The 26,536-nt window shown below is 41.9% G+C and overlaps 1 protein-coding gene across 1 annotated transcript in view; it reads right to left on the bottom strand.

The window, feature by feature from the left end:
• Positions 1-26,536, bottom strand: part of znf385d (zinc finger protein 385D) — a 43,830-nt gene that overhangs the window by 9,811 nt on the left and 7,483 nt on the right. The window contains exons 2-6 of the mRNA XM_038977418.1: positions 24,464-24,609; positions 4,960-5,067; positions 1,233-1,319; positions 965-991; positions 743-752 (exon numbers count right to left, since the gene is read on the bottom strand). Coding sequence (XP_038833346.1) covers positions 743-752; positions 965-991; positions 1,233-1,319; positions 4,960-5,067; positions 24,464-24,609 — 378 coding nt within the window. The remainder of the gene's footprint in view (positions 1-742; positions 753-964; positions 992-1,232; positions 1,320-4,959; positions 5,068-24,463; positions 24,610-26,536) is intronic.

The raw sequence follows: 26,536 nt of genomic DNA, 5'->3' as shown, positions 1-26,536 counted from the left end.
ACGAGGCTATATACAGGGTTTACCGGTACCGAGTCAATGTGTGGGGGTACAGGTTAGTCGAGGTAATTCGTACATGTAGGTAGGGGTAAAGTAACTACAATGTGGGGACAAAACATTGTCCCATTGGAATAAATATCTTATGACTTTTGAAATATGTTGATACCCTCTCCGTAAATTGTGAATTATCCTATTCTGCAGGTGTGAGCATATGGGACCAGAGTGTTCACAATGCAGTGCCTTACAGAATGTGAAGAGGAATCGCAAAACCTGAGCTCAATTATGGGGCGGCAGGTAGCCTAGTGGTTAGAGCGTTGGACTAGTAACCGAAAGATCGAATCCCTGAGCTAACAAGGTAAAAATCTGCCGTTCTGCCCATGAACAAGGCAGTTAACCCACTGTTCCTAGGCCATCATTGAAAATAAGAATTTGTTCTTAACTGACTTGCCTAGTTAAATAAAGGTTAAATAAATTAAAAATATGAATGCTTGTATGTGCTCCAGAAATGTGCTCCTGGTTTAAAATCATTTACTCATGGAACATTGAATTGTAGGCCCTAGACTGAGGCACTCAGACCTAATCCTGGAGAGCCATGGTCCAAGGTTTCATTGGTGCCGTTTTATTAGGCAATTAAAGATGGATACAGGAAGACTTCACTAGTGGACAGAGGTTACCCAGATAGCACTCTGGTTCTCCAGGTCCAATGGGTTTAGCTGTAAGACTAATGGAATTGACAGAAGGTCACCCTCCACTGACTACATTTTAGAAAGATAAAAGACAGTCAAGCTTTTCTGGTCCTGGTGCCTGTCTTCTGTAGTAAATATACATCATCAAGACGTCTCCTGTATCTACTTCCTCCTGCTCCCAACTTCCTCTATTGTGACACCATGATCAGATATACAACATTTACAGTAATGTTATCCAGGTGAAAACAAATGGATGTGGAGAAAGAGAACTATCGGCACACTGTTTCTGTACTGTTATCTTTTGCAACCTTTACACGAAAGGGACCTGGTCAGGTATTTCGGCAGACTTGGCACCTTTTGAAATTTGTTGGATGGATGTGACAAAGAAAAGAGTGACAGACAGAGAGAGTGGATGGGGATTGGAAAAAACTGTGGATACGGAAGGAAAGTAAAGGAAAATTACCAACCTTTCCTGTCAGTGCCGTAGCACATTGCTGGAGGGTTGATGCTCTTAGGGGTTTCGTGGTTGGTGGTTTCCTTGGTGACCACTGAACCTTTGAGCTTACATTTGGTAGCGTCCAGAGATTTCAGCTTCTTGGCGTGTTTTGTTCCTTTGTAGTGGGCTAAGGCTTGGCTCTGTGAGAAGAACAAATAGCAGGCTCGATTGAAACCTGGCCAAACTATGACCAAAAACTAACTCAAATCAGTGACTCATGAAACATACAAAACACAGTGAGCAGGTATTACAAAGCTTTGCCTTTTATAGTGCTGAGTAGACACAAACTTTAAAGGGCTTCAGCATCAAAAGAACATCCATGACATTAACAAGGACAATGTGCTGCAGAGTTTGTCCCAGTTTTATTTACAATGTTATCCATGCTTCTTTGCCTGTTATGTGATTTTTGTCTTTGTCTCACATGTCAGTATAGTATCAGGGGCCATGTGATGGTGAATCTGTGATAGTCTGATGTTTCATTAATGTAGCTGTTTGAGTTTAGAGTCCAGACACGATTCTTCCAAGATTTACCTTCACAACGGATTTACCCAGACGCATGGACTGGGCCACTTGCAAAAACTTTCAGTCGTCCTTGTTTACCTCCACCTACTTTCTGGCTGACTTTGCCCGTGAAAATAATTCTTACTTGCTGTTTACAATTTTTAGGAGAAAATGTCTCCATGCCATTAGAGCAAATCAACAAAATGGAAATTTCCAGAATAAAAACCTTTTCTCTACACTCAACCTAAATTGATTTAGTCTGTGGAGGACATAGACAATTATTGGCATTGGAAAATGCATAAAATACTAAATCCTCTAATGCAAGGAACCACAAAAAGCCAAACATGGCACTAGCTAGTTTCCATCCAATTGGCAACAGATTTTCATGCAAATATTCTGAAGTCAGAGGAAATGATGTGTTATATAGCGAATCTCTGGTCTTGGCACGTGCCTTCTAACCAACATCTCGCAGATACAGTGCGGGTAGGCTACCTACATGATAAGAGCAAGATCATTTGTATTTTTCCCGAATGGCAGCCAAGCATCGATTATCATGTCATCAGAATAAGACCCTAGATATTTATTGGAAAGGAGCATCAATCACCGTGCACTTTCACCCCCCTGTGAAGTTCATCATAACTTATTTCATCTGTAGCCTAATATACAGCCTGCTAAACGAGTCGTAGTGGAAGGATCACACAATATCATCGCGTGACTTCAAATTTACTTCGATATGATGGTCATTCTATCAATATTTGCGCATAAAGGCATTTCCACCGCCATTTCTCGCATCATTAATTTTACAGACACAAAAAGATCCCACCTTGTCTAGCGTATTTTGTTTGGTTGATATTTGGAAAGTTTTCTGACAAATTTGCTTTTTCCATCAGGCCTTTTTATCCGACATGTTCTTTACACGCATAAAAAGATTGGATGGAAACCTGGTTAATGTCTATGTTATCTTTCCTCCAATATATTGCTTCCTTATGTCATGCTCCAGTTATCCAAGCCATCAGTAGATCTTTGCCAGAAGACAAGTGATATGGATGAGTGTTTAGTGTAATCAAGACCATAATTAATCTTTCATTAGAGCAATGATGTGGAAGAATTGCCTTAACGATACTTGAGATTTGACACAGACCAGATTAAGGTGGGGAAGGAGGCAATTCGTTTTTGGATGGTCTATAAGTGAGAAAGACATCTTACCAAATAAGACTGTCAATTAGCCATTTAGTCAGTCAATCATCTCACAGAAAAATTCAAGTGCATTCCCACGTGTGATATTTCATGTTCTGTGCATTCTTTAAATCATTCTTAAAATATACTCTAAACATATAGATCAGCCAAACCGGTGACATTTTTTGGTTGGGTTATAGTCACTATATTACAGTATATGGGTGGCTGTAGGGAAATATCTTGCTGGCGGTGTAATTAGATCAATAAAACCACGTGTCTGTTACTTGAACTCTGTGAAGCATTTATTTGGGCTGCAATTTCTGAGGCTGGTAACTCTATTGAACTTATCCCCTGCAGCAGAGGTAACTCTGGGTCTTCCTTTCCTGTGGCGGTCCTCATGAGAGCCAGTTTCATCATAGCGCTTGATGGTTTTTGCGACTGCACTTCAAGAAATTTCAAACTTTAACTTCAGGATTGACTAACGTTCATGTCTTAAAGTAATGATGGACTGTGGTTTCTCTTTGCTTATTTGAGCTGTTCTTGCCATAATATGGACTTTATCTTTTACCAAATAGGGCTATCTTCTGTATACCACCCCTACCTTGTCACAACAGCTCCAACACAACCCAGGAAGCCAAACACCATGATGATGACTCAGGTTTAGAGCTGGGACTGCTTCATCTGCAATACTGCTTCCATCCATATTCACTTTGGTAGATGGAGACACTCATAAGGATGTATTCATCGATCCAGGGCAGCAAGTTGAAGAAGAAAAGCAGATACTTCAGGCCCTTTTTATAGACTGACATTTTCTGTCAACAGCCAAGCAAGAGGTGGAGAGAGTGAGTGTGAAGTTCTCCACAGTGTGAGACTGGTTTGGTGGTAGTGAGTGTGTTTGTGGCTTGTGTTTTACTGGTCACCAATCAGAACATCAGTAGTTCTCTCCTCAGGTTGAATGACTCAAGGTAAAAATAGTTTTACTGTTTCAGCAAGATATTTGAGAGCTGTGTCAGCTTATTGGGGCATTTTTGACTTAGCGCAGAGGAAAACTGGGTGGGAATATCCCAATTATATGGTACAATGGAAAGACCGCTTTAATTAAATCATATTGTATGTATTTTAGTTTTTTTCACCACTCAAAAGTTCAGGTATTCCGTTCTTCACCAAAGTAAGCTAAGCTACACGCACCATCCACCACCCAAACAACCTCCAAGTCCACCAGGTTTCTCCATCCAATTTAAACTCCTATATAGTCAATCTGCAAAGATGATAAAGTATTTTTGATGCCCAAGTGACATCAAACTGAAATTTATTCTCCCTATCCCGGTACCACGGAGATTTGATAGGTAAACACCATCTTTATCTGTTTGTTCAGGAGTTGTGATTGATGGCTGGGATGGATGATGATTATCCTGGGCTAGACCTCAATGCTGAAGAAATAATAACCGCCGCATTGAGTAATCACTAGCACATTGGGGCCCTGAATAGATAGCTAGCTTCCTTAGAGGAGGAAGTATGACAATGCCATTTTGTAATGCTACTGAATTAACTACCCCTGGCTCAAAAATGTGTTTTAAATTGTAGGAAAATGCGTATTGATGGTAAGAATAAGGAAATTGTATATTCAGCTTCCATGCATTTTAGTAATGAGGGTTATATCAGAACTACTTTGTTTATTATTAAACAACTGCTGTAATGTATTGCAAGATAACAGTTGCTTACTCCAACTTTAAAGCCTTTACAAGAAAGTTGCCCTAGATTACAAAGACGGCATGTTGTGCTGGATATATTATTCAGAAAACATCCTCATATGAGACAAGTGACATCATGTGCTATTTCACAACTGACATCTTATATAAGAATGCAATGTGTCCCCTTTTATAACAAATTACATATACTTTTCAAGATTCATGAGCCCATTATGTCTTATCTTTCAAGCAAGACTTTGCTTGAAGTATGACCTCGTCAACGTCTTCTGTGATCCTGTAAATATGGGTCGAACATGTAGGAGTGGACCGTTGTGCTTTGTTATTCAGGTCAGTACGACTCAACACAACACAACACTGGATTCAGAGGGCATTTGGTACCCCGAAGCTCACTCACCTGTGAGTTGAATCTCAGTTGGCACACGCTGCACGAGACGTGTCTTCTCTTCATCAAGGGAGGAACTCCAAACGTGTGATGCATAACAGCTTTCTGAACTGGGTCCATCTGGGGGGAGAGAGGAGAGTATAGAATCTAAGTGAGATACAGTGTTAGAGCAGACCTCTAAATCAACCACCTTACATCCCTTGGTGGGGTGGAAAGAGAAAATGATTTGCTTCAGAGCAGGGTTCCCTAACTTGCGGCAGGTGATTTCTTTGTATTATTTTTTATTTTTTATTGCTGGACACAAAAGACTGTAAAAACACCAGCAAATCAGCTACAAGTGATTTTAATTTTGGAAATCTGTTCCATAGTAGAGAGATATATGTGATCGTATACAAAGCAAGGTTTGAAATGATTATGTTTTAGTCAAATATTATATATGTTTGGGCTTCTTGCGGCCAATTTGCAGTCTACAAATTATTTGTAATTATGTTCCGGCCCCCTGACCATCCGCTCAAGAAAAGATTGGCCCGCGGCTGAATATAGTTGATGAGCCCTGCTTTAGAGCTTCTTCGGGGGTTAGACGTTTAATATTAGCTACAGCAGCTGTCTTCCAACTCAGACACAGACATAGTGCACATTAATCTTAGTCAGTAGACACAATAAAATGTAATTGTTCACTCTCTCTTTGGTCTTTCATTGTTCAAATCAAGTTCAATAATCATCAGCCAATAGCACATGATCAATTCAAACAACGTCGTGCTGTACCCCAAAACAAAAGTCTATAGATCAAATTCTAGAAGTTTAAGGCAGGAAGAAGGTGTAAAAGATACTTCTGTTGAAGCATTTACTTCCTTTATCATGTGTTGCTGCACCCTCTTTCTCTCTGTTTGATATTGTTTGCACCTCAATCTGTCTAATGACCGAGCTTAAAGGAGTGAACAGCCATCCGACACAGAGAAAAGTTCCATTGTTAGAGCTAGATTAGGGGGAGCTACCTGTTGTTTTATGCATTAGATTAGTAAACTCAAAATAATTGGGTTAAAATTGGATTGAAACTTTGAATTTTGAATTAAAATGACAACAATTAGGCAGGGTAGCGATGGCTTTGAATATATCCGTGTAAAAAAAGAGGTCAGATATACACTACTGTTCAAAAGTTTGGGGTCACTTAGAAATGTCCTTGTTTTTGAAAGAAAAGATAATTTTTTTGTCCATTAAAATAACATCAAATTGATAAAAAATACAGTGTAGACATTGTTAATGTTGGCTAATTGATCATTAGAAAACCCTTTTGCAATTATGTTAGCACAGCTGAAAACTGTTGTTCTGATTAAAGAAGCAATACAACTGGCCTTCTTTAGACTAGTTGAGTATCTGGAGCATCAGCATGTGTGGTTTCGATTACAGGCTCAAAATGGCCAGACACAAAGAACTTTCTTCTGAAACTCGTCAGTCTATTCTTGTTCTGAGAAATGAAGGCTATACTATGCGAGAAATTGCCAAGAAACTGAAGATCTCGTACAACGCTGTGTACTACTCCCTTCACAGAACAGAGCAAAATGGCTCTAACCAGAATAGAAAGAGGAGTGGGAGGCCCCGGTGCACAACTGAGCAAGAGGACAAGTACATTAGAGTGTCTAGTTTGAGAAACAGACGCCTCACAAATCCTCAACTGGCAGCTTCAGTAAATAGTACCCGCAAAACACCAGTCTCAACATCAACAGTGAAGAGGCGACTCCGGGATGCTGGCCTTCTAGGCAGAGTTGCAAAGAAAAAGCCATATCTCAGACTGGCCAATAAAAATAAAATATTAAGGTGGGTGTAACGGATGTGAAATGGCTAGCTAGTTAGCGGGTACGCGCTAATAGCGTTTCAATCAGTTACGTCACTTGCTCTGAAACCTAGAAGTAGTGTTTCCCCTTGCTCTGCAAGGGCCGCGGCTTTTGTGGAGCGATGGGTAACGACGCTTCGTGGGTGACTGTTGTTGATGTGTGCAGAGGGTCCCTGGTTCGCGCCCGTGTCGGGGCGAGGGGACGGTCTAAAGATATACTGTTACATGGGCAAAATAACACAGACACTGGACAGAGGAACTAAACTTGGATTAGCTAACAGAATGTGCCATTGGAACACAGGAGTGATGATTGCTGATAATGGGCCTCTGTACGCCTATGTTGATATTCCATAAAAAAATCAGCCGTTTCCAGCTACAACAGTCATTTGCAACATTAACAATGTCTACACTGTATTTCTGATCAATTTGATGTTATTTTAAATGGACAAAAACATTGCTTTTCTTTCAAAACAAGGACATTTCTCAGTGACCTCAAACTTTTGAAGGGTAGTGTATATAGATGGGTTAGCTGACAATGTCACAAAAACGATGCACGAGCGTCCACAGCAGAAGTCTGTGGGTTGTTTTGATTCTGGACCGTCAAATCGCTAGCAACAATGACAAGAAGCTGCCATGTGGGGAATCATAGGTGGATCGTTTCAGCTTGTTGCATCTTGTTCTTGATAACATCGTTTTGAGGTGTTTCTGACTCTTGTCACATCTATGCTAATGTGACAAACATTTGCTAGCTAGCTAACCAACTACAGTAACAATATATTTGAGAGACAATAAGTGCTCATTGTGCAAATGTATTTATGTTTTCAATAAAGATTTGGAGAGGAAATATAGTTGACATGTCAACAATCCTTTGATTTTAAGCCAACCCTGCCTGTTGTGCTCCACAGTTACACACGCATCGGTTCATTGCTAAATAACCCACCTGTCTATAGATCTAGATCTATAGGGCAATAACTATACTGTTAAAAGGGAACATTCTACAAGAACATAACTGGATTAACGCAATCATAAAATGTCGACACAAGTTCGTGAGTAGAGTTATACTGTGGGTGAATTGAAGAAACGTGTGTTACGCAACATTCTTCCATTGTAAATCTCACCCAAGTTTTGGAGAGAAGATGACATAAATCTGGCACAGGTCCCTGGCAGGGAAAGCTTCAGTACCGATACATTAGCTACAGCCTGCTGGGAAATAGGCTAATATGGAGGACTGGAAACGTATCGAGTGTGAGAAACATCTGTGCCACAAAAAAAAGGATGACCTTCTACTTAAAACACGCACTGGGCTTGAGGGTCAGAAATGCAGAAATACCATCACAATCAGTGTCAAATGAATATTGGGACAGGGCTATATAGACTTAGAATAATAAACACACAATACACCAAAGTTACTAGGGAAGTACTTCACACAAGTAACCTTGGTGTATATTCAGTGCGTAGCCTCATCACATAACATTCACAGAACTCTCTTCTAGATCTACTGTATAAACTCTGTCCATTACACAGTCCTCCACCACTCAGCTGCGGTCTAAGGCCCCGTACACACTCCGGTTGTACAACTGATGTACAACGTATTTGACACAATGGTGATACAACCTGATAGAGCTTGTCTGCAAAACATTTTTTACGGTATCTCCACAGCACTTGTGTAATTATTTTGGTGCAGAAAAACGCTGTTGTATCATAACCGTTTAAACAAATGTGTTGTAAATCAGTTCACACTTGAGTGTGAACAGGGCCTTAGCCAGCACAGCTGCATTCCTAGCGACACATCATTCCTCCATCAGACTCTCCCATCAGCCACCCACTGCGCCACATACTCCACAGAGAACCTCCTGCTGGGAGCCGGCTTCCATTGAGATATCTCCCCATCCACACACACATCTTCATGCTAAGTCACACGCCTGTTATCAAAGCCCACGGACGTGTAGTTTTCCCTATTTTTATTCTCTCCGTCCGAGAGAGTGTCTCCTTTCATTCATGTGTCCTCTGTGATTCATGCTGATGTGCTGGGGAGATGTCAGGGGACCATCGCCCCTGACGATAGAGGAATAACCAGGCTGTTTAATGGATACTATCCGACAGCCGACAGCAGCCTGTCTGTCGGACAGTTGAGCGCGTCGGCCGTGAGACCGGTTCACTCAGAGCAGGAGATAATGCAACAAGACTAGACAGTGATGAGACGCAGTGGCAGTGTGTGTGTGAGTGACTTTCCCTTCCTAACTGTGATAAACTGGACAAACAAAACACTGAGCACTATTTTTGTTAATTTATCAACATTATATTTTCTATATGCCCATATATCACTGTATAACACATCAGCCTTTTTGCATATTGTCATAATTATATTCAAAATAATAGTATTTGTGTTCTTATACATTTAGTAAAAGACTGTGGCCATCAGCTCAAATGCTGCCCAATAACATACTTATGCTTTATGTGTCCTCGTAGTCTACTGTTTAGGATTCCACCACTGCAGTGATGTGACGGCATCAGAGAGAGAGAGAGAATGAGAGAGAGAGGGGGAGAGAACTGGTCAACACACTGAGCCAGCCCCCACCGTGAGGTCTGAATGTTCCATTCACGGCCGCCAGGCACGCTTACCATTAACTAAAGTGGGATGAATGACCTGTCAAAAGTAATCCTCCGTCCTATGCGTTTCCCAATTACCTCGCTGCCTAGGCCAGTCAGTTAGTTATCATCAGCCACGCCGCTATAGATTGTTGCCACACCAAAACATTTGCAAGTCAAACGCGGGGGACGCTCATAACTTATGAGAAACAACACGCTTCCCAGGTGTTAATAAAAACGCAGACCCTTATCACATGAGAGGAAGTTGAGAGGGGAAGAGAGGAAGCAATGAGGTCTGAGGGGTGAAGAGAAGAGAGTCTGCTGTAAACTGAGCGCACAGACTACTGGATTTATCCCCTGAAGATAGTGAAAGACAGAGGTAGAGAAAGATCAATCAATTTTCCCCCACTGTCTTAGTACAACTGTTAAACTTTGAGTACTTTTTCGTAATCATGTACCGTGAGAAGTGAATATGTTTGGTGTAGTATGGATTTGTTTGCAACAGGAGGAGAGAGAGGGAGAATGAGGGAGAAGAGAGAGAGAGAGACGAGAAGGAATTTCCCCATAGTGTACTTGAGTGGGTCACGGGATAGGAACATTCACAGTGACAGTGAGTAGAATGAAACTCATAGAATCTTGATTCAATTTAATATTCGAATAGGAATATTATTCCGTTAGTACAGATCAATTTGATCTTCTAAAAAATGTTAACTTGGCTCAGAAAGCCCCAGGGGACAGTCTGTTTTCTTTCTATTGTTGCACTTGTTTATCTCTCCTCCTTAGGGTTGAAGCATCCCAAACTGAAAATGATTTGAGTGTGTTTCTTCATCATGTGTAGAGGAAAATAGGTCTAGTGGATCTCAGTGGAATTTGTGTGTGTACTGTACTTGTGTGTGTCTATCATTACTATGCAAAGGGCCAGCTCTTCAATTGGGCTTCTTATTCAATATGCCGCACAGAAGGCTGGGGTGGGGGTTCATTACGCATATTGCTCCTGTGGATATTACTGCTTTTTAAGGGGTTTTAAGAGGTTTTGGATTCTATAAAAGAATGTACGTTTTATGCTGTTGTTCCCCTTGATACAGGCACTTACTGTCAGTAACGCTAAATAAGAGTGTTAAATGATTCAAATGTAAGTAGAGAGAGAGAGAGAGAGAGAGAGAGAGAGAGAGAGAGAGAGAGAGAGAGAGAGAGAGAGAGAGAGAGAGAGAGAGAGAGAGAGAGAGAGAGAGAGAATGGACTACTTTTGATGAATACAGAGCAAGCATAATGATAATTCTCTCTCTCCCTCTCTATTTCTCCAATCTCTCCTTATAACCCATTCTTTCTCCCGCTCTCTTTCTCTGCTCTTTTTCTCCATTGCGCCTCTCGTTCCACTTATCTATCCCTCGGCTTTCTGCTTCTTGTCTCAGATTGTATTTTCTCCACTATGAGTGGTACTTTAGCATTTTCCCATCGGTCTTCACCGCTGACCCCTCTCACACCATCAAGATCCGTCAGGATGAAATATTGAACTAGGGTGTCTCCTCTGTTCCCCAGAGCCACCTGGCTGCCTCACACTGTCCCCGACCTGCTCAGATGAAAATGTAACACCTTAACCCCTTCACCCCTGCCCCACCCACCCCTTGCCTCAGAACAAAGCACATCTGAGCTCCATCAAATTGTCTTTATCCATAGACCTGTCATGCATGACATGATATAAAAACCCTAACTAACACCTAAAAAAAAGTAGCCTTGAACATTATGAACCAATGCTTAAAAAGGGCATTTAACTGCACCCCCCCCCCCCCCCCCCCCCCCCCCAACAAATCAACTTAATTGAATGAATCCATCTACAACAGCAATACAATATCTTCCCAGGTCTTGAGCCAAACTCACCACAATAAAAAGTGATTTCATCTTTCGCATATACATCACAATTCATTGGTGTACCATAGATCAAGTTGATGTGGTCCAGTAGTGTTTTGCTAAATTCCTTCATAACCCAATTTCTAATCTATCAATCTATCACACCTCTCTGGCAACACCCCACTGGATCGAGGGGAGTTATTCTCTCATGACATGGTTCAATGAAATCTAAGATGAAACAATTTATCTTCTCATAATATTCTCCATGAATATCAAACAAGGCCAATATTCATGATAATGAAAGAAAAACCTACATTGCTATTGAATTCCTCTTTTCCAAATCAATGCCTTGAAATAGAGAAATGCATGGCTTACCTGCAAACACAGAATATAATAATGGTGAACACTTTAATACCAATGAATTCAAGGGTTTTACACACATGCCTACACTGCTTGAAGCAGGGCTGGCCCTTGGTATACTGTAAGCTACGTAGGTGGTCACCTAAGTAAGGGGTTCCCAAACTTGGTCCTAGGGCCCCCTCTGGATGCACGCTTTGGTTTTTGCCCTAGTAAGTTTGCTGACGACAACAGTGGTAGGTCTGATCACCGACAATGATGAAACGGCCTATAGGGAGGAGATCAGAGAACTGGCAGTGTGGTGCCAGGACAACAACCTCTCCCTCAATGTGAGCAAGACTAAGGAGCTGATCATGGATTACATTGACGGGGCTGTAGTGGAGCGTGTCGAGAGTTTCAAGTTCCTTGGTGTCCACATCACCAACAAACTATCATGGTCCAAACATACCAAGACAGTCGTGAAGAGGGCACGACAAAACCTTTTCCCCCTCAGGAGACTGAAAAGATTTGGCATGGGTCCCCAGGTCCTCAAAAGGTTCTACAGCTGCACCATCGAGAGCATCATGACCAGTTGCATCACCGTCTGGTATAGCAACTGCTCGGCATCTGACCGTAAGGCACTACAGAGGGTAGTGCGTACGGCCCAGTACATCACTGGGGCCAAGCTTCCTGCCATCCAGGACCTATATAATAGGCGGTGTCAGAGGAAAGCCCATACAATTGTCCGAGACTCCAGTCACCCAAGTTATAGACTGTTTTCTCTGCTACCGTACGGCAAGCAGTACCGGAGCGCCAAGTCTAGGACCAAAAGGCTCCTCAACAGCTTCTACCCCCAAGCCATAAGACTGCTGAACTATTCATAAAATCGCCACCGGACAATTTACATTGACACCCCCCCCCCCTTTTGTACATTGCTGCTACTCGCTGTTGTTTATTACCTATGCATAGTCACTTCACCCCCACCTACATGTATCGATTACCTCAACTAGCCTGTACCCCACACAGTGACTCAGTACCGGTGCCCCCTGTATATAGCCTTGTTATTCTTATTCTTATTGTGTTACTTTTTATTATTACTTTTTATTTTAGTCTACTTGGTAAATATTTTCTTATTCTTAAACTGCACTGTTGGTTAAGGGCTTGTAGGTAAGCATTTCACGGTAAAGTCTACACTTGTTGTATTCGGCGCATGTGACAAATAAAGTTTGATTTGATTTGATTAGTACTATACATCTAATTCAAATAATCCAAGCTTGATGATGAGTTGGTTATTTTAATCAGCTGTATAGAGCTAGGACAAAAACCAAAACGTGCACCCAGAGGGGGCCCCAGGACCGAGTTTGGAAAACTCTTGCCTAGGCCCCCGACCAACATTTTTTTAATATTTTGGGGGAACTTACTGTTAAGAACAGTAGAATACACAATTTCTACATTTGGTGGTGCATCAGCAGTTTTCCTTTTCTTACTGACAGTCAAATCAAATCAAGTTTATTGGTTACATGCACATGGTTAGCAGATGTCGTTGTGAATGTAGCGAAATGCTTGGGCTTCTAGTTCTGACAGTGCAGCAATATCTAACATGTAATATCTAACAATTCCACAACAAAAACCTAATACACACACATCTAAGTAAGGAATGGAATAAGAATGTATAAATATATGGATGAGCAATGTCAGAGCGACATAGGTTAAGATGCAATAGATAGTATAGAATACAGTATATACATATACATATATGAGACGAGTAATGCAAGATATGTAAACATTATTAAAGTGGCATTATTAAAGTGACTAGTGTTTCATTTATTAAAGTGGCCAATGATTTCAAGTCTGTATATAAGCAGCAGCCTCTCTGTGCTAGTGATGGCTGTTTAACAGTCTGATGGCCTTGAGACAGAAGCTGTTTTCAGTCTCTCGGTCCCAGCTTTGATGCACCTGTACTGACCTTGCCTTCTGGATGATAACGGGGTGAACAGTCAGTAGCTCGGGTTGTTGTTGTCCTTGATGTTCTTTTTGGCCTTCCTGTGGCATCGGGTGCTATAGGTGTCCTGGAGGGCAGGTAGTTTGCCCCCGATGATGTGTTGTGCAGACCGCACTACCCTCTGGAGAGCCCTGCGGTTGTAGGTGGTACAGTTGCCGTACCAGGCGGTGATACAGCCCGACAGGACGGTCTCAATTCGGCATCTGTAAAAGTTTGTGAGGGTTTTAGGCGACAAGCCACATTTCTTCAGCCTCCTGAGGTTGAAGAGGCGTTGTTGCGCCTTCTTCACCACACTGTCTGTGTGGTTGGACCATTTCAGTTTGTCAGTGATATGTATGCAGAGGAACTTAAAACTTTTCACTTTCTCCACTGCTGTTGATGGGGGGTGCTCCCTCTGCTGTTTCCTGAAGTCAACGATCATCTCCTTTGTTATGTTGACGTTGAGTGAGAGGTCATTTTCCTGACACCACACTCTCCGAGAGCCCTCATCTCCTCCCTGTAGGCTGTCTCATCGTTGTTGGTAATCAAGCCTACTACTGTTTTGTCGTCTGCAAACTTGATGATTGAGTTGTGCATGGCCACGCAGTCATGGGTGAAAGGGAGTACAGGAGGGGGCTGAGCACGCACCTTTGTGGAGCCCCAGTGTTGAGGATCAGCGAAGTGGAGATGTTGTTTCCTACCTTCACCACCTGGGGGCGGCCCGTCAGGAAGTCCAGGACCCAATTACACAGGGCGGATTTGAGACCCAGGGCCTCAAGCTTAATGATGAGAATGGAGGGTCCTATGGTGTGGAATGCTGAGCTATAGTCAATGAACAGCATTATTACATAGGTATTCCTCTTGTCCAGATGGGATAGGGCAGTGTGCAGTGTGATGGCGATTACATCGGAATAATGGTGGCCATCGTGAAGCATGTAGGGACAGCAGACTGGGATAGGGAGAGATTGAATATGTCCGTAAACACACCAGCCAGCTGGTCTGCGCATGCTCTGAGAACGTGACTAGGGATGCCGTCTGGGTCGGCAGCCTTGCGAGGGTTAACACGTTTAAATGTTTTACTCACGTTAGCCACGGAGAAGGAGAGCCCACATTCCTTGGTAGCTGGCCGCATCGGTGGCACTGTATTATCCTCAAAGTGGGCAAAGAAGGTGTTTAGTTTGTCTGGCAGCAAGACGTCGGTATCCGCGACGTGGCTGGTTTTCCTTTTGTAGTTGTGATTGTCTGTAGACCCTGCCACATACGTCTTGTGTCTGAGCCGTTGAATTGCAACTCCACTTTGTCTCGATATTGACATTTTGCCTGTTTGATTGCCTTGCGGAGGGAACGACTACTCTGTTTGTATTCTGCGATATTCCCTGTCACCTTGTCATGGTTAAATACAGTGTTTCGTGCTTTCAGTTTTATGTGAATGCTGCAATCTATCCACAGTTTCTGGTTAGGGTAGGTTTGAATAGTCACAGTGGGTACAACATCTCCTATCCACTTCTTGATAAACTCAGTGACCGTTTTGTTTGCCCATGTCAGCTAATATTTTTTAGATTGGTAAATTAGCTGGGTAGACTATCTAAATTTATAGTAATCCTGGCCGAATTACCAATTTATCTTTCCAACAAGGCAAAGTACCATGAAGGCACCACTGATCTTGACAAGAGAAGCAAATTTCGTAGGGGGCAGAGAAATTCACAAATTCATAATTCAGGGTAATGTTAAGCAGTTAACTTCTGTTAGATAACCATTTTTCAACAACCATTCCGTCTAGCTAGTTAGTCATCTACTGTACATGTTGATAGCAATACATGTAGTTATATGTCTGTCATATTGAGGTATCTAGCTATAATAAACCCTGATCAATCAAATGGATAGGTGTGAGCAATTATGATCATTCCAACTGCACTTAACTAGGTGTCTTTGCTAGACAGACATATACATACAGACAGACAGACAGAGGGGGGAGAACATTTTAAAGAAAGGATGAAAGTGGAAGACAGAGAGAGATGGAGAGAGAGAGAAACAGAGAAAGACAGCACTGCAAATTGACTTAGACATCACTATTTCAACAACTCTTCTCTTCCAACTTGTTAGGCAATCACATGTACCTACGAGGGAAGGATGGCCAGCCACACAGCAGGGTGCTTTTTATTAAGGAGGCCGTGCAGACCGAAAGCATCTGGCCATTTCAGAATGAAGCGCATGATTGCCAAAATAAACCTACGCTTCTTCTGGCGTGGGCTTGTCAAGGATGTGAACAGCTTGGCAAGTGAAATAACCTTTTGTTTATCAATCACATTCTATTATATCTGAAATGATTGTGATTTCAATGAATGTCATATCAGAGAGCACACGGTGTTTCAATGTGACTCTGTGCTAAAAGGTCAGTACCTGTCTAGCCTGCCAGAAGCTAAGTTTGAGAGGGTGAAGACTGTGGCGCCAGAGTTGAAGCCCATCAAAGTTGTTTCACCATGATCGGTAAGTGTAACAATACCATTTTTGCACTGATAAGTTGTTTTGTAATGGTTGCTTTATTTATTATTGAATGTGTCTGTGTGTGTGTGTGTGTGTAGGTGTGTCTGTGTGTGTGTGTGTGTGTGTGTGTGTGTGTGTGTGTGTGTGTGTGTGTGTGTGTGTGTGTGTGTGTGTGCGCGCAAATCTGCATACTGCATGACACAGATACGGGTAAGAATAAAGTAATCTTCTCTGTAACACTTTAAAATGTTAGGGGTGGATCTGATCGGACCCTTCACTAAATCCAGGAATGGCAACCGCGGGTGTCTGACGGTGACCAATCACTTTGCCAAGTAGGTGGAGGCGATATCCATTAAGGTCAGTAAGGAAGAGTGCGTGCTTAACTCTAAATTCCCTTCTGTAACCTATTAAAAAGGGAGCTTGGAACCAAAAATAGATTTTTGTTTTGTATGATGCCAATCAAGGACGAGACTGGCGAGGCCACCTCCAAGGTGATGGACATCTTCAACACCCACAGTTCTCCTGAGGCCATCTTGAGTGAAACAAGGTACGGATGTTATTGGTTATATTCTGGTTTTTTTTATTTTATTTTATGGTACATAAGACATATTTCAATATTTTACATTGTCAATAGATATCCTTTTCCTACCCCCTCCTCCAGATTTTGGATGAACGGACCAACCAGACACTCAAGACTGCCATGGGCAAGTCCCTTGACGGGTTCCAGGAACGGTGAGAGGACAATCTGAAGGTCATTCTCTTTGCACACAACAGCAGCGTCCAGGCCTCCACAGAGTACTCGCCGATCGCCTGATGTACGGACGGGAGCGGCAGCAGACTGGAGTAAACAATGCAATTGTACTGTATATACAATAATTGTATATACTGTAGTCTTTCAAATGTGTGATTGACTTAGTGTTGTTGGTCTATTGATATTTTTGTATAACGTACTTTCAGATCACTGAAACCTGATGTGGTGGAAGTTGTGGAACCAGATCAGAACGCTTTCAAGGACCACCTTCAGGCACGGGCTGAGAAGGATGTGGTGGTTTTTGACCAGGTAAAAATTATTGTGGGGGCTGTGGTGTGGGGGCTGTGCTTTGGCAAAGTGGGTGGGGTTATATCCTTCCTGTTTGGCCCAGTCCGGGGGTATCATCGGATGGGGCCACAGTGTCTCCTGACCCCTCCTGTCTCAGCCTCCAGTATTTATGCTGTAGTAGTTTATGTGTCGCGGGGCTAGGGTCAGTTTGTTATATCTGGAGTATTTCTCCTGTCTTATCCGGTGTCCTGTGTGAATTTAAGTATGCTCTCTCTAATTCTCTCTTTCTCTCTTTCTTTCTTTCTCTCTCTCGGAGGACCTGAGCCCTAGGACCATGCCTCAGGACTACCTGTCATGATGACTCCTTGCTGTCCCCAGTCCACCGGGCCGTGCTGCTGCTCCAGTTTCAACTGTTCTGCCTGCGGCTATGGAACCCTGACCTGTTCACCGGACGTGCTACCTGTCCCAGACCTGCTGTTCTCAACTCTCTAGAGACCGCAGGAGCGGTAGAGATACTCTTAATGATCTGCTATGAAAAGCCAACTGACATTTACTCCTGAGGTGCTGACTTGCTGCACCCTCGACAACTACTGTGATTATTATTATTTGACCATGCTGGTCATTTATGAACATTTGAACATCTTGGCCATGTTCTGTTATAATCTCCACCCGGCACAGCCAGAAGAGGACTGGCCACCCCTCATAGCCTGGTTCCTCTCTAGGTTTCTTCCTAGGTTTTGGCCTTTCTAGGGAGTTTTTCCTAGCCACCGTGCTTCTACACCTGCATTGCTTGCTGTTTGGGGTTTTAGGCTGGGTTTCTGTACAGCACTTCGAGATATTAGCTGATGTACGAAGGGCTATATAAATAAATTTGATTTGAAATTTGATTTGATTGTCCGCTGTTAATTTATTTTCTGGCCCTCCAAGAGATATGTAAGAAATGTATTGTAATAATATGAAATATAATTGCATTTATTTCTATTATCAATCAAGGTCGGAGTGAACATCGACAAAGCGCAGGAGAAACAGAAGGAGAGCTACTGGAGGAGATTCAAGAAGGGGACCAAGTGCTTCGACATCCGGGTAAATGACTTGGTTTGGTAGAAGGACGAAAGGAAGGCGAGACCTGGGAAACCTCGCTGCTCTTTTGCTCCTAGCTGGGGTCACCATCTGTTAAGGTGAATATAAACACCTCAGATAATAACTATTTGCATTTACACACAAAATAACCTGAAGTTGTGGTGTCCCCAACACTGATTTTTTTGTCTTTGTCTTCCTAGGGTTAACTCAGTGGAAGCCAATAATCTTCTCCAGTTGGAGTGGTTGGACGGTCGACCACTGAAAGCCCTGACGCCCTACACTTCGGTGAAGCCCATGAGACAAGGTATGTTAAGCTTTGCTTGACATTTGAGAAAGCTTATAAAAATGTACCTCCTTAATTTACCTCTCCAAATGACTTTAGTACTATTGATTATCAATACCCAGGAGGTATCTCAACCAACAGAGTCATTTAGTTCGTATCAGTCTGATTCTCTGTGGGCGGGGGACCAGTAGGCGGGGGACCAACTTGAGGTAGGATATACCTTCAAAAAGGGTTAAAGATTACATATCTTCCATTTGTAACACTGCACTAATCCATCACATTAAATGTAACCTGTGCATTTGCTTGTTGATGTCTCTGTCTCCTACTCTGTTCCCTTTACTCTGCTCCTGTTCTCCAGGACCTAGGAGTTCTGCCTAACACCCAGACGTGAATCCACCTGATATGCTTCATTATCAACCACCATCCAACTTTTCATTACATCTACAGCTACTGTTGTCATTACCTGCTAAGAAAGTGTTCTTGCTCCATCATACTGGGCACATAATATGTGAGATACACAGATGAACTCAAAACACGAGCACTGCAAACACTCAGAACAAAGAAAGCAGCAGTGCCTGGACTTTGTAGTCTCCCTCTTCACGTCCCCCTTCCAAGACTGCCTGTTGAGAACAAGTGACAGGCAGAACCTCCCACCTACACAGCACCCACCTCCTCTCTATTCCACACACCAGAATTCAGTATTTCAGTCTATGATTGCCATGTGAGTGTTCCAAAAAATGTGGTGAAAATAAATGAATGACAACTGTACCCAAAAAATATCAACGTTTATATATTTAAATCTTAAAAATTGTCAGGTTGGTTTTCACAGCTGTTTCACAAGGTGTTTGTTTGTTGTTATAAATGGTAATGTATCCTTTGATGCTATTTGTTAGTTCAACATTATTCATTGTTGTATCCTGGGACCTACAATAGGTACATATATATTCAACCACAAGGGTGTACTAATGAGCTATGAGAGATAGATATATATTTTTTATCATAATAGAGGACTACTGAAATATTATTATTTCAGTGTGGATAAGGGACGGGTAGCTTAAAATAAAAACACGGCAGCCAGACAAGCCAGTGTATGAATCAAACGGATTTGCATATGAATGGAGTGGAAATTAGCTGACTTTGTATCTGTAAGGTAAGTAACTTTAATGTGTCAAGCAGATTACAAGATATTTTTTTGCTATTTCAGAAACTTGGCAATGTTTAAGACATGGATTTCATGTTGAAATGTTAACAAGGTACGCAAAAGTAGCTAGAAGTAATGTTTTCATCTTATTGGCTAAACAAAACAAGTTTAAACAGTGATTGTCTTGTGCAAATTAGCTTTGTTTGTATAGCGTGCCGAAAATAACACCATTTAGGCTGTAATGATCTAAAAATGTTGATGCATTAGGTCATCATACCATTGATATAGCAACGGACGCTAATAGTTTATCGAATCCCATTGTAATGCAGGGGGGGACGAACCTTTTTTGTCTGGGGGACATTGTTTAGCATGACAGGCCCCAATTGATTTTGTTAGTCACTCTCACTCAGATATCATATTAACATGGCATAAGCCATGGTCAAATATGTAGAATTGCAGGAAACTATCTGTAAAACTGCACATTTTTCCCTCCACCTGATGGCAAAACGAGTAGAATTGCATGAAATGTGCTATAATTGCAAAATCTTCTCTCAGCTCCACGGCAAAATGTGTAGAATTGCAGGAAATTAACTTTCAAATTAAAGCTAATTCTAAAACTACTTTTGCCCGCGAGGTGGGGGGGGGGGCACCCAACAAATTCCCGCCTATGGCCCCCAAAAGGTTAGGGCCGGCCCTGGCTCGAAGTGATATGATACTTTTTTTATGTGAATGCAAGGAATTATATCTTTTGAAGTTTGTAATACTACTGAGCTCTAGAAATTGTAGTTTGTGTACAAATCAGAGGATGTTTCAGGAGTCTCAGGTGGACAAGTGTGGAGGAAGACTTCTATACATATCATAAACCTTTCACAAGCACAGCGGAAGGGAAGTATAAAAGTTCACAGAATCCCAGCTCGAAGTAGGGTGTGGCAAAACACCACAAAAGATCTTCTACGATAGGAACGTTCAGCCCTCTAGCTGCTCGAGGCTAACAATCTAAACAATGATGTAGTCTTGAAAGTTTGTCAGTCTCGTAAATCCACTGGGTCAACCTTGTCTCGGTGCGAAAATCTTTCCTCCACTAAACCTGTCCCCGGGGACCGTACATGGCAAGTGTGCTTTTCATTAGGGAACAATCGGTGCTGCAGGTGCAAACTGCTTGCGTGACTCCCCAGCTGTTTCTGGTTTAGCAGTGAAACATGGTACCGTGCAGACCTGAACCTCACGTACACATCCCCACAATGGACAGATGCCTCTACCAGGGGTGTGAGAAAGAGCAGTTGGGTAATGCACAGAAAACAGGTGAACATCTTAAAATTGCCAGATGAACAGTTTAAGGTTAATACATTGTCACTTTTTCTTATTAATCTTGGCCCACTTTGAGAGCAACTAATAATGCAACAGAATCATGTTTCCTTCTTATGGAAGATTTTAAACTCAAGGGTTCATTGGTTGATCCAGTATAAATCAATCTGTATATCATAGACTTTGGGGCTACATAGACCCTTGAATGCACTGTAACACATTTAGTACAGTATGATTTATTGTCAACTTTTCACATAACATCTTACAACATACATAATTGTCCCATCTAAATCATTTTAGTCATTTAGCAGACGCTCTTATCCAGAGCGACTTACAGTAGAGTGCATATATTTTATTACATTAAATCAATTTTGTAAATATTCTACTTTGGAGAGGGCTTACTGCAAATCTTGAGACGAGAGAAAGCACTACTAAATATAAGTGTACATGTATTAACAATACTTTGCCAGGCGAGCTGCTGACACAGAGCATCCCCATAAAGAATTGGCTTTAGCTCCACAGTTTATCTCTGCATTCCTACTGAGAGAGCTCTGCTGGCCGCTACCCAGGAGAGTGAAATGTTATCGTGGGAGAAACCATTAAGAGAGTGCTGGCCACGTAAAGCTACTGTTAGGGGCAGAGGTTAAAAAGTACAGAGTGCTAACTGATAGCAACCATTGCATTAACCATATAATCTGTATTGCGTTTTTACATCAGGTGTAATTTGAAAGGGCGCACCACAAGGGTGGTCCTTATCCCCACTTCGTTCTCCTCTTTGGTGGTTCAGCTGCTATCCTTCTGGGAATACAATTTATAGAATCCATTAGCTGTTACGAGACTTGCGTAAATCAAATAAAAATCTGCAAATAGTCTCCGGCCCTTTGTTCTTTTTTCAAATCACGCAGCGCTCCTCCGGTATCATTTATCATCCAAAGCAAAAACAGATAACGCTGTATGCTTATACGCAAGTGCATTTGAAACCTACATATCCATTAATGGTATTGATAGAATAACTGACTTTTAGAGGGGGGGATTGAAATGGGTTGTGATGCTTTAGGGACTCCTGGCTGAAGCCCATGTGTCATTCTCAGTCAGGGACTACAAAGCAATTTTCCAGCGTGCAGATCGGTGAGAAGGAATCAATAACTCACATTGCTGATTACTCTACAGTGGAAATAGAGTTTGTATTGTTTCTCCAAGACAAATGTAGGCCCCTGGAAAGATAAATGGTATTTTCAGGGGTGAAGAAAGCCCCCTTAACTGGAAACTACTTTTCCCATTCACTCCTTTCATTCCACCCCCAAAGCAACACCTGCCCGTGCTGAGTGTTGAGCTCTTACTCTTTTTATTTGGTTTGTTTCTGTTCTTTCACTCTGGTCATCTCAATATCACTACTGCAGAGTTGCTGCAATCTAAAGTTCTACACCTATTTCCTGCTCTGTTGTTCCTTTGTCGACAAAAACTTTCTTTCTCATCCTGACAAATAAACCTAATGTTTTCTAGGAAATGTGAAGAGGAGATTCTACAAACCAATTCCTTCTAACATAAAATACTCCAGCACAATGCCCAGAATGTAATATGCAAAGAATTGAGCGGGGGGTTGCACAGCTTTTATAGAGCAAATGAGTAAAAAAAAAAATATTACGTTATATATTATATATACACACTGTTACATTACATAAGGACACATTTAGATTTTATGAGAAGTATCGCACCCCAGGAAGAAGGAATAGCAACCAAGCAGGAGTACAACAAAACATTGAGAAAAGTTTCCTGCTATCCTTTCTGGGGAACATATCCAGAAACATAGTGTATTACAAAACATCACTGGCTGAGAGCTGCAAGGAGACTTGGAATCTATCTCATCAGATGCAGGTGTGGTCATGCAAGTAACTTCCCGGCTCTGGAAAGAAGGTGGAAAACGTGTCTGCTGAATATCACGCCAGAACACTGACACTTTATTACACCGGAGTAGATTAACGGAAAACTGTAGTCATCATCGTAGTCTATATAATTCTTTTGTATATTGCGAATCAGAGTGCATAAATGTTTATTGTGCCTTGGAGGCGCATTAGCAAAACTGACCTCATATCTGATAGAACAGCGACCTTTCCAATAGCTGATGATGGTAAGTAGCTTTAGCTAAACCTTGTATAGTACATTTAATAACGCCTAATACCTCTCTATCTACACTGGAAAAGAATGCAGGATTACCACACATGTTATTGACCCACTTCATCAATCATTTAATTGAATTGATCCCTTCTTTCTGATGAAGGGCATTGACGGTGGAAACGTCACGATTTGATCTCAAATTAGATCAATAAGGCATTGAGTTTTCAATTGAGTTTGAGTTTTCAAGTCAAAACATTGAATTGATCCCACTCGCAACAGTGCTGTGAAACCTCTTCACACAACACTAACCATGGATCACTTCAAATGGACACACACATAAAAAAGCGCTCCATCCCACATGCAAGAAAACAGACATCACCACTTTGTTATGTCCCTGAAACCAAACCAATACAAAGATATGCAAGTGTAAGCAGCACAACCAAACCTGGAACAATAACTTATGCATAAACACTTTCATAGCGCTGTTGATCGTTCCAACGCTAGCTTTTACAATCACCCTACATTCATTCTGCCAGTGATTAAACGTCAAGGGCACAGAGAAAGGAGAGAGAGAGAGAGAGAGCGAGCGAGAGAGTGTGAGAGAGAGAGATGGAGAGAGAAAGAAAATAGCGTATGGGAGAGGTAATTACCCCATGTTAATCCAATATCAGCTTTCCGTGATTTGGAGGCTTCCCAAATCACAGAAAGTGAACTCATTATTTGCCGAAAGGTCTGTTAAATGCAGATTAGAAGATGAGAAGAGGAATGGAGGTAAGACTTGAACTTTCTCGTGAAATCCATTCCTGATACTATCTGGTCTTCAACTGGACTATCCAAGCCTTGTTCCGTAATGATGTCCCCACTTGTCTCCTGTGCTTTCCTGCAGCTGTGCTCCATATTTATGGTTCTGTTTCAAGCAGACTTTAAATTGAGCTATCCCCTATAATTCAAACGCAAAAAGCTCAAGCCGTAGACTTTTATCTGTCACATATTTTCCACTAGTCATCATTTTGTGATGATTTTGCTCAATTCAAACCTGATGAGGCCACATACAGTATTTGCCTATAATTTATATCTGCATACAAAGAAAACAGTGCAAGAGAATACAGTCAACTTCTACAATAAGTGCACATTGGATATGTGTGAAGTCTGTTCACATGCAACGTATTTAACTAGTCCCAATTCCAATATATTCTTTTAAATTACCCTGGTTGACTGCCTGCTCTGGTTTAGTGCACACATTTACGACTGTCCTAAATCATTGTTTACATCAGCAGCTGAAAGTATTGGAAATGTATGGTCAAATGTTTGAAAGAGGCTCACACTTCAAAAGACAAATCACATGCCCTCTAACATGAATGTCATCATACTAAATCTAAACCATTACACCAAAGATATCAGATACCATACTTTATGACCTTAGCCAGACCTAACCAGGATCGTAATGCCCTGAGCTGACCCTTATTACATGACCCGGGACTTACCGTGCCGAAGCCGGGGAAAAGGCTGACTGCTGAGGCCGTATCCAGGGGAAACGGGAGCTGGAACTGCTTCATTCCCAGAGAATGCTGGACGGTGGGCAGAGCAGGACGTATCAGCGTAGGCAGGAGGCCATTTTGACATGCATTACCTGTAGAGGAGAAGAAAGAGAATGGGCCATGTTAGATGGTCTGTGCCGTGGTGGTTCTCGGTTAAAAAGGATTATGATATTATGAGCAAACTGTAAAACGTCTCATAGACCAAACCACCAAAAAAATTCAGATTCAAATGAGATGAAATATGAGAGCACTTGTATCTGGGGGGCTCTCGAGTGTATTTCGGGGGCTCCCGAGTGGCCCAGCGGTCTAGCATCTTAGTACAAGAGGCGTCACTACAGCCCCTGGTTCGAATCCAGGCTGTATCACATCTGGCCGTAATTGGGAGTCCCACAATTGGCCCAGTGTTGTCCGGGTTTGGCCGGGGTAAGCCGTCATTGTAAATAAGAATTTGTTCTTAAATGACTTGGCTAGTTAAATAAAGGTTTAAAAAAATCTGATATTGTTCTGCCTTCCCTGACTATGATGACCTCTCTGCTAATGAAAACAAGGTCTCTAGACTGAGTCTGAACAAGTTGTAGATAAATTGAGACAATTGAGACATAGCCTACAGAGACAAACACAGTATGATGTTAATTGGATCATGGGATGTCATGTCAGCGTTACCCAGTTGTATTTGACTCTTTAATAATCCTTCTCATAAGCACTGTTTAAAGCTGCAATCAATATATGTAACTTCTTGGGTGACCCGACCAAATTCACATAGAAATTTAAGTTATAAATCTGTTATTCTTATTGAAACCAAGTCTAAGAAGCGGCAGATATGTTCTGTGTGCTATTTCTATGATTTCTAAGATTTGTTTTTGCATCTTCTACTTTTGGTTTTGTACACCAGCTTCAAACAGATGAAAATACTATATTTTCGGTTATTGAAAATATATTTCACAGCGGTTAAGATGGTACAATAATTCTCTACACTATAGTTGCTTGTTTTGTCAGATAAACTGAAATTAGGCACATTTTTTGAATTTTAGCAACCAGGAAATGATGGATAGATTTCTGCATAGTGCATCTTTAAGAGAAATGTCCTAATGCTGAAACCATCCTCTAAATTACAAATGTGAAATGAGTGAACCATGCCAGACAGATCCATAACTAAGAAGATTCAATAGCAAGGGGTGCAAAACTCCCTGGAAAAACCAATGTAAATACTTTTATTGTCATCTACATAAGACAAGCCAGAGCGGGCTTTATAAGCCAACAATTACAACCAGCAGAGCCTTTCTTCAACACCGGGGGATTAGAAAGCAGCTTTCCAAAACATTAGGAACTAAAGAAAGCCATTCCGTACCCATTAATTACAACCAGGGATGACTTTTAACACAGCACATTTAACAACATGACGAACTCGGAGCCAGCATGACTAAAAGCGCAGACACCATATCAAAACACCGGCTTGAGAGAAATAAAAACTATGTTTGCCACATCAAGTCCCCAGGCGATGGTAAGGGTGAATAAAAAGAAGCAGTTGTAAAAAAGAAAGAGGGAGAGAGGGAGGGAAACCAAAAGTATTTTTTCCCTCCGCTCGGAGGAGCGCTGCCATCTGTTGGAAAGCAGCAAATGCCGATGCTCATGTGGAGACACGTCCCAGTTCTCCTCTAACAAAGCATGTCCTTCTGCAGCTATCATCCCTGCAGGATCCTCCACTGACATGTTGCCTGACGTCACCGTGGAAACACGCTGCCGACAAGCCAGATTGCCGAGCAGAAATGTAACGTGCAGTCAAAACAGCCTATTCAAACAACCAGAACTGTGCAAGGAAGAAGCATGGGGATGTTGTGGGGTGCTTTGCTGCAGGAGGGACTGGTGCACTTCACAAAATAGATCATGAGGGAGGAAAATTATGTGGATATATTGAATCAACATCTCAAGACATCAGTCAGGAAGTTAAAGCTTGGTCGCAAATGGGTCTTCCAAATGGACAATGACCTCAAGCATACTTCCAAAGATGTGGCAAATTGG

This window comes from Salvelinus namaycush, chromosome 37 (assembly GCF_016432855.1).
Source record: "Salvelinus namaycush isolate Seneca chromosome 37, SaNama_1.0, whole genome shotgun sequence".
NCBI classification, from domain to species: domain Eukaryota; kingdom Metazoa; phylum Chordata; class Actinopteri; order Salmoniformes; family Salmonidae; genus Salvelinus; species Salvelinus namaycush.
The sequence above is the reverse complement of the archived record's forward strand: the minus strand, read 5'-3'. Positions and strand labels throughout refer to the sequence as shown.